The sequence below is a fragment of the Ochotona curzoniae genome, unplaced genomic scaffold (genome assembly GCF_017591425.1).
Source record: "Ochotona curzoniae isolate NIBS_2020 unplaced genomic scaffold, NIBS_Ocur_1.0 scaffold_2453, whole genome shotgun sequence".
Classification (NCBI taxonomy): Eukaryota; Metazoa; Chordata; class Mammalia; order Lagomorpha; family Ochotonidae; genus Ochotona; species Ochotona curzoniae.
The window spans coordinates 7,140,698-7,156,577 of NW_024467094.1; the positions used below are offsets into that span (position 1 = coordinate 7,140,698).

Below are 15,880 nucleotides of genomic sequence, written 5' to 3' on the forward strand. Positions count from 1 at the left end.
GGGGTGAACCAACAGAACAAATTAAGCCACATTCCCAGGGAGGATGGTGACTGAGGAGTTCCAGCCTGGGTTCTTACTTCCTTTCTGCTTTCTCCTCCCGGGGCTAATTATTATCATTTTTTGTTTGCTAAAATGAACCTGAAGGATTTAATTATTTGAAAGTTATAGTATGAGAAGAACAGAGATCTTGCACCTGCTAATTTACTCCCTAGATTGCTACAATGACCAGGGCTGCACCAGACTGAAGCCAGGAGCCAGGCGCTTCTTCCAGGCCTGCTACTACACAAGTGCTGTCCCCAGTTTCCATTCATCATTACTCAGGAGTCTGTGTTTCCTTCGGGGCTCTACCCTCAGAACCTTCGAATGTCCCTGCCCACCTGTGTGAGAAAATTCCATCTACTGCCTATTAAGCTGTGAGTATTGAATTAGGAATAATAGACACCTGAAGCAGGTATGAATAAACTAGTCATTTAGCCATTCGCCCCTTTTTTAGGTGTAGAATATACCAGTAAATAGAACTGAGCTGTACTCCTAGGAGCTCACAATTCAGTGAAAAAAAAAAAAAACAGGCAAAACGCACTTACGTCAATCAGTTATTGTAAGTTTGAATGAGCGTGCTGGCTGCGTCCGCTGAGCAGGATCAGGATGCTTTATTTTTATTTTGGGGGGGAGATCAGGATGCGAACCTGCGGAGCTGGGCTCCCGAGGGGGCGGCCACGCCCCTCACGTCGTGCCCCAACGTCACCGGGCCCTCCCGTGAGCCCTCGCGCGCAGCCTCGGCCGGCGCTGTCCGCTGCGTCATGGCTTCGCGCGGGGCTCTGCCCGCCAGCTCCGTGAGTGCCGCTCTCTCTCCGTTGTCCATTTTTTTTTTTCCCTCCCACCGTGTCTGGATATTCTTTGTTTTTATGTTGTTTCCTTATCTCTCCTGGCCTTCTCACTTGAGCGGCCGCGTCGGGCCCGGCCTGAGGAGAGTCGTGAGGCGGGTGGCGCGCTCGTCTTTTTCGGTTTGTGTTATTTTGCTCGGCGCGGTGCTCGCCAGGAGCGGTCAACACGTCTGCGTCCACGCCCCGGGCTCCAGGGCGGGGAAGACGGCTGGAACAAGTGGATGTGGGAACGGTGGGGCCGAGGATGAGCAGGGGGGCAGCGCTGGCCAGGGAGGACAGGTGGCCTTGGCAGCTCCAACCTGCGGGCCAGTGGAGGCGTTGGGTGGGTGTAAGCAGAAACGCGGTGGAAATGTAGGAACCACGGAAGGATATCGGTTTGCCTTTTTAACAACACGTAGGAGGTTTCACGTGGAGGCAGCGATATTAAAAGGTGGGCTCAGTGCTTAGACCAACGGGAGTAGGAGCTAAAAGACAGAAAATAGGAAGATGTAGGATGCGGTTATGTCCGTGGGGCAGCTGAGGACGAAGGTTACCGGTAGGGCCTTCTCGAAGGCTGCTGAGGTTTTCTAGGACATACAAGCTGCCGAAGATTCCCTGGCTGTGGGAGAGGACCCGTGGGGCCTTGCAGGTGCAGGGATGCATGCCTGATTGTGTCAAGCAGCCCGGAGGACCGAGGAGCACGAAGGCCCTACCCCTCAGCGCTGTTGGACGATGTCATCAGTGTTTTAAATCAAACTGCTTGTCTCTGGGACGGAGCCAAGCTACTCCTTTTCCCTAAAGTGACATACCATGAGGGCCCTGGAGGGTACTGGGCTCAGAGAAGATACCAAAACCCTGTGCCGCTTGTTTCACAACACGCCTGTGATTAAAAACTCTATGATCTGGCTCTGGTTAAAAAAAAAAAAAAATGAGGGAAAAGAAATATTAGTGAGAAAAAAAAAAAGGTGAAAGAAGGTACAACCCAATGAAGGAATTTTATGCACCCCAGCTCTTACAGTACTTCCAAAACAATCTAATTGCTCTGCCAATCGGGTGCACTCTGAGATGAGAAAACAACTCTCATGTTTAGAATAATGATTTTGACATCTACATTCTCAGATGAGAAAACATTTTTTTCATTTCCAGAATAGAATACTGATTCTAAAAAGGCGGGAGTGGCCACTGTATGTCCAGGTCTGCAGTATTAAAGATATAAAGTTGATTGATTGGTCTGTGTCATTTGCTCGGGAGTTCACATCTTAGCTGAAAAAAATAGAACAGGAAAGAAATCCAGTGGAATGGTCTCCTGTTATTATGTATCTCCTGTGAGAACTCAAATTCCATACCCTTGGAGCTGGCATTGCAGGTTAAGCTGCTCCTGCAACACTGACATCATATGGGTGATGGTTTGTGTCCTGGCTACTCCACTTTTGATCCAACTACCTGTTAATACACCTGGGAAAGCAGGAGAAGATGACCCAGGTACTTGAATTCCTGCACCCACATGAGATCTGGATGAAGCTCATGGCTCCCAACTTCTGACTGCCCCAGCCCTGAAAGTTGTAGCCATTTGGGGAGTGAACCAGTGGGTGGAGGCATGTGCTTTCTCTCTATGTAATTCTGTCTTTCAAAATTAATAAATCTATTAAAAAATTCATTTTGGGACCTAGCGTAGTGGTCTAGTGGCTAATGTCCTCACCTTGAACGCGCCGGGATCCTATATGGGTGACAGTTCTGATCCCACCAGCGCCGCTTTCCATCCAGCCCCCTGCTTGAGACCTGGGAAAGCAGCAGATGATGGCCCAAAGCCTTGGGACCCTGCACATATGTGGGAGCCCCGGAGGAAGCTCCTGGCTCCTGGCTTTGGATCGGCACAGCACTGGCCATTGTGATTACTTGGGAAATGAATCAACAGATGGAAGATCTTCCTCTCTGTGTTTCTTCCTCTATGTATGTCTGAGTTTGCAATAAAAATAAAGTTAAAAAAAATTTACATCCTTCAATTTCTTAGAAAATTAATGATTAGAAATTATGCTTTCTAGGTCTGACAGGGTAACTCACAGGCTAATCCCCTGCCCTGTGGCTTCAGCATTCCTTGTGAGTGCTGGTTCATGTCCTGGCTGCGCCATTTCTGATCCAGCTCCCTGCTCATGGCCTGGGAGGGTAGCAGAGCACAGCTCAGGGTCATGGGCCCCTGCACTCATGTCGGAGACCTAGAGCTTCTGGCTCCCTGGTCTGGAGCATCTCCACCCTGGCCATTATGGCCATTTGGGGAGTGAACTAGCAGCTAGGCAATTTCTCTATTTCCCCTTCTCTTCCTATAAAATATGACTTTCAAATATAGATAAATCATAAAATGGCTATATTATTTTTTTTAAAGTGTGCTTTCCCAAATCCTTTATTATTTCAAGAGCACAATGATAGTCTGGTTTATTCCCCAAATGTGTGCAATAGCCAGAACTGGACTAGGCTGAGGCCAGGAACCAGAAGCCCTGTCTGGGCCTCCCACAGTGGCAGAGACCCAAGGACTTGGGTCACCACCTGCTGTCAACCAAGAATGTACATTAGCAGAAAGCTACTTTGGAAGCAGAGGCAGGGCTCAGTCTCAGGCATTCTGAGATGGGATGTGGGCATCCCAAGGAGACCCTTAACCTGCTAAGTCTAATGCCAACCCTGCCTGTATCTTTTTTACATACTATTAATTGCATTTACATTGATGCATAATACATTTGTATTATATGTAAAATGACAGCAAGGCACTATGTCCCATTCTTTATTTAGCAATTTAAAGGATTAAAAAAAATTAGGATTTATTTATTTAGGGGAGCTGGCATGATGAATCAACAGTCCTATAAGTGCTAGTATCCAGTACAGGCCCCAGTTCTTGTCCTGGCTGCTGCACTTGCATTCCAGTGTCGTGCTTATGGCCTGGAAATGCAGCGAAACCTTGGGACTCTGCAGCTACACAGGAAACACAGAAGAGGCTCCTGGCTCCAGCTCTTGGCTTTGGGTCAGCTCAGTTCCAGCCTTTGCAAGTGATTTTAGGAGTGAATCACTGGATAGAAGTTCTACTCTGCCTTTCCAGTAAAACAAATTAAATCTATAAAATTATTTACTTATTTAGGAGGTAGAATTATGCAGAGAAAAAGATTGATTGTCCATTTTGCTGATTCACTTCTCAAATAAGCCAGAAACCTCATCAAAGAGTTGGGCTATCTTCCACTGTTTTCTCAGGCCCACTAGTTGGGTGCTGGACAGGAAGTAAAGCAGCCAGAACTTGAATTGGCACCCATACGGGATGTCGGCAGTGCAGATGGTGGCTTAACTCATTATGCCACAAATCCTGCCCTTAAAGTAGTTCCTTTAAAAAGATAATTTTGCCCATTCTTGGAGACTCTGGAACTGAATCTGTGTAAGAAGGGTTGGCACTAAACATGGGGATTATTATTCTTTTAAAATGGATTTTATTTATTGAAGTTCAGAGTTACAGAAAGGGAAATAGAGGTGTCCCATCCACTAGTTCATTCCCCAAATGGCCACTGTGACCAGGGCTCAGCCAGGCAGGAGCCTGGAGCTTCTTCCTGGTCTCCCATGTGGGTGCTGGAGCTCTAGCACTTGGGCCGTCTGCTGCTGCTTTTCTGGGTACATAAGCTGAGCGCTGAATCAGAAGTAGAGCAACCAGGATTAGAACTGATGCTTGGATCTTTGCTACAGCATCAGTCCCAGGCTTGTTGCTGTTAATGCAGGGTGTGTGTGGGTGTTGCTGTGCGAACCTCCAGGACAGTGCGGTATTCTGCTGGTAGGCAGGGAAACAGGTGTTCCAATTGACCACTTTAAGGATCACTGAAGAGGCCAGTGCTTAGGTGACTTTACAGCTGGACTAGGAAAAGGTTTCAAGTTCTAAATTGCAGTACTTTTTAAATTCACTTACGTTTTTAAATTTTTATTTGAAAGATTGTACAAAGAGAGAAGGAGAAATAGATTTTCCATCCACTGGTTCACTCCCCAAGTGGCCGCAATGGCTGGAGCTGAGCTAATCCAAAGCCAGGAGCTTCTTCTAGTCTCCCACATGAGTTCAGGAGCCTGAGGACTTGAGCCTTGTTCTATTGCTTTCCCAGACCATAAGCAGGCAGGGGATTAGCTTGCAACGCCATCATGCCAGCCTCCCAAACTCCTGTGCTTTTGATCATGGCATGTACCCTTCAATTTTCTTTTTTTCTGTTGCTTTATTATTGTATAAAGCTTCTGAGCTAGCCCTGGAAACATTTCAGCTAGCTCCACTTTCCTCAGGAGGAAGTCTGGCTGCAGACTGCCGAGACCTTCATCCAGAAGACGCTGTGTCCCGCCAGCAAGGAGCCCAGTGCCCAGCTTCCACAGTTGGTCATTGACTGCGTGAAGACCGTCTGGCTGTCTCAGAAGAGATCCCAGAACTCCACACTGCCTCTCAGCTACAGGTAAGGAGACATGGCTGAGTCGGGGGGACGGAATTTGGGGTGGAAAAGACCTATAGTTATAAAAGGGTGAAGTGACCAAAGTAAGGGGAGGTTTTGAACTACCTATTCAAAAACGTCTCTTTTCTTACAATTTTCCTGTTCTCCTTAAAGCACTACTTTTTCTGACGTTCTTGCAAATCAGCTTAATTCAAGTTTACAGGAAGAGAGGACAATAAAAAAAAAAAACTTGGGGAAAGAAGCTGGTATGATTTAAAAAAAAAAAAAGATTTACTTTATTTTCGTTAGAAAGTCAGATAAACAGAAAGGAGGAGAGACAGAGAGGAAGATCTTTTGTTCGATGGTTCACTCCCCAAGCGGCCACAGCATCTGGAACTGAGCCAATCCGAAGCCAGGAGCCAGGAGCTTCTTTGGGTCTCCCACGTGGGTGCAGGATCCCAAAGCCTTGGGCCATCCTCAACTGCTTTCCCAGGCCACAAGCAGGGAGCTGGATGAGAAGTGGGACCACCAGAATACAAACCGGCGTCCATGTGGGATCCTGGCACACATTCAAGGCGAGGACTTTAACTGTTACAGTATCGCTCCAGGCCCCAAACCACACATTCTTGATGTGGTATGAACAAATAGCCATGTACTCAGCTTTAGAGCTTCAACATTTTGCCATATAGTCTTCATTTCTTTTCTTTTTCTTTAGGTTAATTTATTTTTTATTGGAAACGCAGATTGACAGAGAAGGAGAGACAGAGAGAAAGATTTTCTATCTACTGGTTCATTGCCCAAATGGCCGCAATGGCCAGAGCTGATCCAGTCTGAAACCAAGAGCTTTTTCTGGGTTTCCCTCGCGGATTCAGGGTCCCAAGGCTTTGGGCCGTCCTTGACTGCTTTCTCAGGCCACAAGCAGGGAGCTAGATGGGAAGTGGAGCAGCCAGGACACAAACTGATGTCCATATGGGATCCCAGAGCTTGCAAGGTAAGAATTTAGCCATTGAGCCATCACGCCGGGCCCATTTCTTCATTTTCTTCTTCTTCTTCCTTTTGTGTATATATAAAATAAAATGTTAAAGATTCAGCCAAGAACCCCTTCCTGTCTAGTGTATTCTGGTCATTCTCAGCCTCTTCTCTGGAGATCCCAGCTGTCATGAAGGGAAGCAAGTTCACAGGGGCTGTGCGCCGTCAGCCTCAAGTTGTCCCTGGTGGAGGAACACCAGTTTGCACTGACACCAGCAAGAGGCTGTATCTTGAGCCTTTTCCAAATCTGTGTTATTGAAAATGTCTTATTTAAATGTAAATGCCTTGTTGACAATGTTTTATATGAGTAAATGCACTATTGACTGGGACCCATTAAGACAGTGTACATAATAGGGTGTCAATCATGTGGTAGCTTCCTGCTCTCTTTGAGAAAGCAAAAGTGCTAACAGAGGTGACTGTCTGGAACCATGTGCTCCATCTTCAGCACCCACCCATGGGTGCTGTTCCTGAGCACAGTAAGGATTAGCTGGGATGTTCTGTAACCCTATCCTGTTTCTTTTCCACCTAAAGAAAAAAATCACAGAAGCATAAATGCAAAAGAGCAATGATATTATAAAGATGTGAACTTACCACTTTGATCATTTATTTATGTCAAGTACAACATTCACAGTCTCAGGCAGCTTCCCAGCCAGTCTCTTGCACAGTAATATGCTAGACTAGGCAAGAAACTCGGCTGAGGCCTCCACCGCTGAGGCACCAGGCCTCTGCCGCCACCTTGGAGTTTACAGAGCTGAGAGTTGAGAAGCTTTCCAGGGAACTGGTTATGTTATCTGTAGTGGATTCTGCACACACTCGACTCCTTAGGTCCTCCTGGATGCTCTCCCTGGCACCACGCTCCAGACACTCAGCACTGGCTTTTTCTGTTTGCCCCAGCCTATCACCCAGCCCTTAGACTGAATTTCTGTTCTCGTTTTCTTCCCCCTTCATTCAGCCAAGCAAATTTCATCTCAATCCACATTTCCCATCAGCCTTTCCTCAGCATTGAGATCTTTCTAGGTTGGGAGTCACCTCGCAGGCTTGGACCTGGCTTTGCAGGGCTTTGCGTACTGTTTGCTTTACAGCTTTGTCTCAGCAGAGGACCTCCTGGTACACCAGCTCCACCCATGCTGCAGCCACCTGTCCTGGAGTAGTAGTCAGCACCAGGCCTGGACCAAAAAAGCTGAACCCAATGGAAGCCCCCTGCCTCGGGAGCAACTGATATTTGTAGGGACATTGACTGACCTGCCTGAGGACTCGGAGCAAGAGTTCAAGAACGGAAGCCTGTACGTGAGCGATAACACTGGAACCCTGGGCTGTGAGGTGAGTGGAAGGGTAAGGTCATATGCTCAGGTCCTAACAGGTGTCTAGGGGGTCAAGGCAGGTGATGAAAGCTTGAGGGAGTGGCTTGGATACCAGGGTCCTGGATCACCATTGCTCTTGGTCTTTTCTAGCTCATAGATCTGGACCTTTCTTGGTTGGGCCATCTCTTTCTGTTCCCCAGTTGGAGTTACCTTCCTCCTGCCAGATGGAATTCCTCAGGTCAGGGGCACTTGGAACTCTGGGATGCCCCTGTGCCAGTGTTTCCTTTGACCATTGATCCTGACCCCCTTGTGCCCATCCCTGTGTTCTACCCGGAGACTGCTTCCTGCGTGCTCTCAGTCAGGTAAGTCTTGCCTCTCCAGGGGGAGGCTGGTGGGTCAGTGGAAGGAAGGGAAGGTATTGATCTTAATAGAAATGGGATATTCCAAATGAAGAGATGGATGGAGCTTGAAGTGTTAAGAATGCTACAAGTTGGGTTATCAGGGGGAATTTTACCTTATTTAAGGGTAAGAAGAGTTAAGTTTTTAGAATAATGGTTTTGGGCTATGGACACTTTATATCACTACCAGGTTATTTTTTACAGTGGGAAGGGAGACTTTGGGGGTGGGGAAGAGAAGAGAAATGAACATAACTTCTTCCTATTCTCTTCCCTCTTAGCAAGCCCAAGGTATTGCAGCTGAACCTGGCTGGAACTCTGATTGGACTGAGCGCTCTGGTGAGGAACCAAAAGAAAGCTTACTTCGTCCTGTCTCTAAGCAGGTCATCTGCACCTGATAGCCGTGTGTCTGTCATCGTGCAGGTGAGGGTCAGGGTCCTTTTGGGGCCGCGGTGGGGTGCTAGACATGAGGACAGTGGGGGAAGGCTGATGTCTGGGACAGGCCTGGAGAGCACAGTTCCAGGGAGGGGGAGGGCCTGGTGGTTGTGCAATTCAGTTGAGCAGACGGTGCTTCCGTGTGTACATGAAGGTTTGAAAACAGGTTTATTCATTTGAAAGCCAGAGCCACAGGGGTGGCTGGCTCTCAGGTACTGCTGCCTCCAAGGGCATTGGCAGGAAGTTGGATCGAAAGTGGAGGCAGGATTTTACCCGTCAATGTGATGTGGATGCTGCCTAGCCAGTTGTGTCATAACACATGTGTAAGCGTGCGTGCACACACACACACACACACACACACCCACCCCTACTGCCCCTGGGTATATGACACTTTAAAAATCTGCCAGAATTACTTGTTTTCTTCTGCATTAGAAGGATGACCAAGAGGCAGGCATTATGGCCCAGCAGGCTTAAGCACACAATCTGTATTAAGAGTGCCAGTTGGAGTCCTGGCTACTCCATACATCTCACCCAGCTTCCTGCTAGTGCACTTGGAGGCAGAGAATGGGGGACCAAGGGCTTGGGTCCCTGTTGCACACACAGATGGAACTTCTGGCTCCTGACCTCAGCCTGACCTGCCCCTGGTTGTGATGGGCATTTGAGGAGTCAACCAGAGGATGGAAGAGCAATCTCTCTCCCTCTCCTTCCCTTTACATCTCTTTCTCTCTATCCCTCCTTCCCTCTCTCTTCCTCTCAGCCTTTCAGATAGGTAATATATATTTTTTAAAGATTATTTTTATTGGAAAGGCAGATTTACAGAGAGAAAGAGAGACAAAAATCTTCTATCCACTGGTTTTCTTCCCAAATGGCTGCAACGGCCAGAGCTGAGCTGATCCATAAGCCAGGAGCTTCTTTAGGATCTTCCACGCAGGTGCAGGGTCCCAAGGCTTTGGGCCATCTCCACCTCTTTCCTAGCCCACAGGCAGGGAGCTGGATGGGAAGCGGAGCTGCTGGAAGATAAATTGATGCTCGTATGGAATTCCAGCACTTGCAAGGGGAAGAGTTGCTAATTTATAAAATATGTCTATATGTATGTAATACATATATACACACATATATAGTAGCTACCCAGATTTCTGATTTTCATTTTTCTTTCCAGCCTAAAAAGAGTCTTAAATATTATCTTTACTTGAGAATATTCTAAATTTCCCAGACACCATTAGAAAAATCTGTTGGCTTATTCGCTTGAGCATTACAGTCTATGTTAGTGAGGAAAAATGTGCTTGGAGTAGACTATGTTCTTCTGGTGATTTATTAACTTACTGTGGATCTTGTATGGTAGTGATGTGTGAAATAAACAAAACTATTTGTGTAGTTTCCAAGGTGTGTGGTATAGTGTGTAACTGTTCCAGCAGATTAGCCAGAGCTTATTGTGCGGGGGCAGGCTTTGTGAGGATTTCAGCCCTAACCCAGCCTGCCTAGAGGATACATGGGGTTTGAATTGCTAAGAGAGAGGAGGAGGTTGCAGACTTCCCACCAGGCCCACCTCTCAGACACCGTAATTGGATGATGCCTCCACCCCTTAATCCATTTATCTGCTGTTAAAAGCTGCATTGGGTTCTCAGGATCTGCATGATTTGGGAAGCTGAATCATGTTCAAACTACAGCAGGCCTCAAGCATTTTTGATAGGAGAGACTCGACTCCTTCAGGGCACTGTTCAAGTTCATCTTTATTCACCAGAAGTCTGTCACCGCTCTGTCTCATTCTGACCCTTTCTTTTCAACGTGCGTTGTGCCTTTGCAGAATACATATCGTTTTTGACACATGATCGTAAATGACTAGTTGTAATTAGTTAGGTTTAAGTCTGCATTCCCTAATGGTTTGAAATAAATTGGAAAAGAGGAAACAGTTTGTCATAGTTTCCTTAACATCTGTTCTAATACTGGATACTTGTATTGATTACATGTTGTTACATTAGTGAAAATTTTTTTTATTCTTAGAAGGATATTTATGTATTGTAAAGGAAGTTTTAGGGGGTGATGTTTATCCTGGGAAAGGGATTAGGAGATAGTTGGCATTTTCTGTGAGAGAGGAGACACCCTGCAAGTCCTCCAGGCTGAGAGGTGATCTGCAAACCTAGAGGAGAGGCTGAGGCAGGGGAGGGAAGGCTTACAAGGGCCAGGTGATGGGGAGGACTCTGATGGGGGAGCAGTGCTGCCAGCAGTGTGTCACATGTCCTGTTGCCTGCCTCTGCTTCAACCAGAACCCCAACCACCTGGTATGGCACCGAGTCCTTCAGCTTGACAGGGCTTACGTGCTGACAGGACTACGAGCGTCCAAGGTCCGTGGTCACCGTTACCGTGTTTGGACAACCGGTCCTTCCTCTCAGCTGATGCCGCTTAAGCCAGATTGTGTGCAGGAGCTGGAGCTGGAAGAATCCCTCTTGGAGCCTGATCCACAAGCTTACTCTATGTCTAGCAGCTCCCAGGACAGCAGCTCTCAGGACAGTGAGAGGCAAAGAGATCTTGACCGGGACTCCAAGCTCTTGCATTATGAGGTGAGAGTGAAAGGAAGATGTGGAAACTCTTGGGGGCAAATGTTGTGGGTCTCTGAAGCGGATAGAAACAGTTTCTAACTGGCCTTTGACCTCTCCACAGGGAACAGTCACGGGCGTGTTTAATGAGCCTGCTGGCTTCTATGAGCTGGATGGGCAGCTGGGGCTCTGCCTCGCCTACCAGCAGTTCCACTGCTTCAGGCGGGTGATGCGGCCAGGAGTCCGTCTGAAGGTATGCGAAAGGTCAGACCTGAGGGTGAGGGAACCTCTGAGCAGCTACTCTTCTGCTGGGCTGGTCCTTTCACAGGGTAATTTGCATGCACCAAAAAAATGATACAACTAACTGGAGCATTGTTAGGGGTAGTTATGTTAGGAAGGAAGGAAGGCCTTAGGTTGGCAAGAAGTTTCTGGAGTGTTGGAAGAGGATCAAGGCCAGAGAACCTGCTTCGCAGAACCTGCAGCATAGGCTGAGGACCAGAATGACGGCAGGTGTTCTGAGGAAAGGCCAAAGCTACCCTTGTTCAGCCAGGAGCCACCTGGGCTCTAGGAGGCTGACCTCAGGGCTGGGTCCTGATGGGAGGTGAGGCATGGGGAACAGCCAGTGTGGGATGTCCTCTGGGCTTGCCTGGCGCTGTTGAGTTGGGCGCTTTCCTCCCACTCTCACTTTGTCTGCTTTCCCCAGCTCCTGGATGTTCACCTCCTGCAGTCAGTGGGTGGAGGGACGAAGATCCCGGTGCTGGCCCCCTGCTTCCATGGGGCTGTTGTGGTTCGTGGCTTCTCTCCTCAAAAGCCTAGCACTCAGTCGGCCTACCAGGCCTACGGGGCCTCTCTGTATGAGCAACTGATATGGGAACGTCAGTTAAGTCTTCCTCTCTACCTTTGGGCCTCCAAGGCTCTGGAGGAGCTGGCCTGCAAGTAAGAAAGGGGATCTGGGGCAGGGGGCGGTGGAAGTAGGGCAGCAGACTCCTAGGGGAGGCAGCATTCTTGGCGGGAAAGTGATTGTCTTGTTTCCCTGCCCAAGGCTGTGTCCCCATGTGCTGAGACTCGCCCAGTTCCTACAGCGTTCCTCTCCCGGGAACCAAGGCCTGGGCTTTCAGCTCGTGTCCCCCACTCTGGATGTTCTGGCCCCAGCGGAATGCCACCCTCGCAAAGTCTTCAATGAGATCCTTATCGAGCCACATCACTGTCCTCTTCTGAAAGTAGGGAACTGTGGAAGGTGGGCGACCGGGCTGCTGCCTGGGGCCTCTGGACCAGGGGACACTATCTGATGTCTCTTCTCTTGCCCTCAGTATTCTCGGCTGCAGACCCCCTGCTGCTTCCCACTGCTGGCTGCCTTGCGAGAGGAGGCGGAGCGCAGGGCGTGGGCCTCTTTTGAGCCAAAGGCCCTCCTGCCCCTCCCAGAAGCTGCCCACCTAACCAGCAGCCAACTCAATCACCGCCTGGCCTGGTCCTGGCTCAATCTGCTGCCCTCTGCCTTCTACCCAACCCAGGTAAGGGAGCTCACCCAGCTCAGGGGGCTTATTGTTTGATCTTTTTGTTTGTTTGTTTGTTTGTTTTTTCCCCTCATCCTCATTGCCATTACCAGGTAACTGTCACTTTTTGCTGGCCTTTTGCCTAGGCTGTTCATATGATCTTGGCCCTTAGCAATTCATTCTTCCTGTAGCAATTAGAAAGGAGGTAGAACTGTAAGTTGGTTTATAGAACTCTTGCCTAATCTAAGTGCTTTTCCCTGAGATCCCAGAACTTTGGTTCTCAGAGTGTCTAAAATGAAGCGAGGCTCCCTTAGCACATCCCCTGAAGTCGTGTGTAAGCTCTTGCCTCCAGTTCCAACTTGTATTCTTTCCCTCCTGCTGTTAAACTATGAGCACATGGGGGCCTTTTCGTGTTGTCCTTCCCCCACCCCGAATGTAATTGTTGTGAGGTCAGCATCAGGCACCTCGTGGATGCCCGGTGCTTGTTCAATAAATAGCAGAAACTTTTTCATCTTCTTGATCTTCATGCAGGTCCTGCTTGGACTCCTGACAGCTTCATCTCATAAAGGTTTTCTGCAACTTCGGGATCAAAGTGGTTGTCTGCCCTGTCTGATCCTGGTTGAGCACTCACAACCCCTCATGGACACACAGCTCCTAGGTTCGGAAAGAAGGCGGTGGTGGGGTAGAACTGGGGTAACCTGGAGGGGCCCCTGGGTAGGAGGTGCTGAAGGGACATGTGCTGATCACTAGCTTTGGGAGAAGTTCAGGAAAACAGCGTGGCAGGTAAAGAGAAGGAGCGATGGTTCCCAGCCTTCATTTCTCCCTGTAGCTCCTATGGTGAGTTTTTGACAGGATTCCAATTCTTAGTTTAGAAACAGAATGCTCTTATTTGGGCTTATTGGAGTTCATGTTTAAGGGAATCCTGAAGTGGACAGTTTCCTAGATTTAGACCCCAGGCATTTTCGAAATTTGTCAGAAAGTACCATCCGGGCCTTTCAGCCTGGGCGGCCGGGTGCAGCACTTGACCCAGGCATGAAGCCATCTATAGAGGCACCGTGCTCCCCTCTCTGGGGGAACTCAACTGCAGGTCTTCACAGTGTTTTAGGGAGCAATTTAGAGAGACAGTGAGACCTGCAGGAACTTCTCTTTCACTCTCCACCCCATGTTCTCATGCCAGACCAGAGGGCCTTGTCATTGCAGGCTGCCTGGTGCGGGTAGAGAAGTTCCAGCTGATTGTGGAGAGGAACATCCGGAGCGCCTTCCCCTCCTGGAAGGAGCTGGGCCAGACCAACTTCATCAACAAGCGGCAGGCCAGGTGGTGGGGTTTCAGGGATGGCAAGGGCCTGGGGCAGCTGGGGAGGCCGAGAGCTGACATGCCTCTTCCTTGACTTCCCCACAGAGTCTATGCCCAGTTCTTCCTGGCGGACGCCCTCATCCTGCCTGTGCCTCGAGCCTTCATCCATGCCTTCCCCTCAGGATCTTCTTCAATAGAGTCCACCTACCCGGAGGCACCTGTTATGGAACAGAGCCGGCTGTTCCTGGTGTCCCACAAGGAGGGCCTCACGAGGCGGAACTGCTGTGCCCCTCCAAGAAACAATCCTGAGGGGCTCAAGCCAACTCTCAGTTTCTATGTGTCTGGGAGCTGGCTTGGGGGCACCCAGAAGAAGCAGGGGACTGAGTGGGGCCTGCCTGAACCCCAGGGAGATGAGAATGAGGATCAGAAGGTAAGTTGAGGTTCAGAGATCTAGGAGCTGATCTCCTGTGCCCTGATACCTTGCTTGGAACTGCAGCATACCACTGTGTTTGTGCACAGGTTCTCCTCATCTTCCATGGCTCTTCAGTCCGCTGGTTTACATTCGTGTATCCTGGGCAAGTGTACCGACTTGTGGCTCCCGGCCCCCCAGTGAGTGCCCTGTTTCATTATAGCCATCCCCACAGAGCTGACTTGGGGTTGGAGTGTGGAGAGGCTATGCCAGTGCCTTGTCCCCCAGATCTTCTTGTGAAAGTGGATTTAGATCAGCCAGAAAGCCTGTCTGCATTGAGATCGCTTCCTGAAACAACACCGCCCACGGTAACTTCCCTCAGCAGCCGTCTTCCTGTTTCCTGCAGACACCCAGGACATTTGAGGCCAGTGAATCATCACGCATCTCCCAGCGTCCTCTGGAGTTGGCTGGCTGCGTGTCCTGCCTCGTGGTCCGGGACGAGTGGATCTTGGAGCTGGAGAGCTCCCAGGACATTGCTGATGTACTGAGCGAAAACAGGGCACTGCCTGAATCATCGCTGAACCACCTGTTCAGTGGCAGGTGAGGGCCTGCCAGCCCCTCCGGCTCACTGGTCATACCCTCTTAGCCTGTGCCAGGGAGGTCTGTTCTCAGTTGTCACATGCTGCATATGGGTGCTTCTGTGGTGAAGGGAATATAAGGGTAGGAGGGAAGTTGAGCTCCATTCTTGATCCCCTCCACCCCGCCAGCTTGCTATGACCATGAGGAGGCCTCCTCAGAAATAAGACAACTCCTCAGCCAGGAAAGGAAATTACAAAAGATAAAGGAGAGAGATGCAGATCTAGAGAAGGGCCTCCTTATAGTGAAAAAAAAAAAAAAACAAAAACAGACAAACAAAAACGTGGCTGACTTGGGACTCCCAGAACAACTGGACTTTCTTTGTATAAGCTTTCCAGAGTGGCCACCAGTACCAAAAAGAAGCTGCTGAGATGGTCTGCCACTGGAAAGGGAAGATGGAATCCCAGTGGACCGTCTATAATTTTCACGGAGTTCGCCTCTGGTAGAGGTGAATGATTTAGGGACGTAGGATTTGGAGGCAGTGGTGTGAGCCTCAATGCATAATGCTCAAGTGATGCCCTGCCAGAGATACTGGCGACAAGTGTGGACTGAACACTGTCAAGAGCTCTGGTCCCAAGGTGGCGTGGGTTTCTTCTGCTCCATGCCATCTTTCTCCAAGCCCTGTCCCTTTGTAGTGTGTGATTTGACAAAGCTTAGGGTCCCTACGTGTGTGGCCTCCTAGCAGAGATATTTTTTTCCTCTGGTTCTCTTTGGGTCTTACCCTCACAGCTACGTGCTTTCATGCGTCTCCATTCTGTGTCTTCCTCTGACCTTCCAGCTCCAACGACTCCTTGGTGTCTTTCTCAGCCAAGATTTTGTCACGGACGCTGTGTGAGCCACTTCAGGGGCCTGTGTGGAGGAAGCCTGGTATGGGCCCTCACTCTGGGAAGGGGTGAGAATGGGAGCATTGGGACAGAACGGTCCTGACCCATCTCACCAAGTCTCCCCACTGCTATAGAGGATGCTAGGACCACACACCGGGCAGTGAAGCTGACCGTGGTCCTGCAAACTGCTGACTGTGAATTCCCCCCTCACCTGGACATCTATGTTGAAGACCCACA

At 49.3% G+C, this 15,880-nt stretch overlaps 1 protein-coding gene across 1 annotated transcript in view; it reads left to right on the top strand.

The window, feature by feature from the left end:
- The first annotated feature begins 800 nt into the window (after nt 1–800).
- Nucleotides 801–15,880, top strand: part of CTC1 (CST telomere replication complex component 1) — a 17,142-nt gene continuing 2,062 nt past the window's right edge. Inside the window, exons 1-17 of the mRNA XM_041000799.1 lie at nt 801–833; nt 5,154–5,317; nt 7,405–7,642; nt 7,774–7,985; nt 8,300–8,441; nt 10,718–11,011; nt 11,112–11,240; nt 11,691–11,923; nt 12,030–12,207; nt 12,298–12,498; nt 13,012–13,138; nt 13,681–13,795; nt 13,880–14,204; nt 14,294–14,383; nt 14,590–14,783; nt 15,598–15,686; nt 15,778–15,880. The exon at nt 15,778–15,880 is cut by the window's right edge and continues 72 nt beyond it. Coding sequence (XP_040856733.1) covers nt 801–833; nt 5,154–5,317; nt 7,405–7,642; nt 7,774–7,985; nt 8,300–8,441; nt 10,718–11,011; nt 11,112–11,240; nt 11,691–11,923; nt 12,030–12,207; nt 12,298–12,498; nt 13,012–13,138; nt 13,681–13,795; nt 13,880–14,204; nt 14,294–14,383; nt 14,590–14,783; nt 15,598–15,686; nt 15,778–15,880 — 2,867 coding nt within the window. The remainder of the gene's footprint in view (nt 834–5,153; nt 5,318–7,404; nt 7,643–7,773; nt 7,986–8,299; nt 8,442–10,717; nt 11,012–11,111; nt 11,241–11,690; nt 11,924–12,029; nt 12,208–12,297; nt 12,499–13,011; nt 13,139–13,680; nt 13,796–13,879; nt 14,205–14,293; nt 14,384–14,589; nt 14,784–15,597; nt 15,687–15,777) is intronic.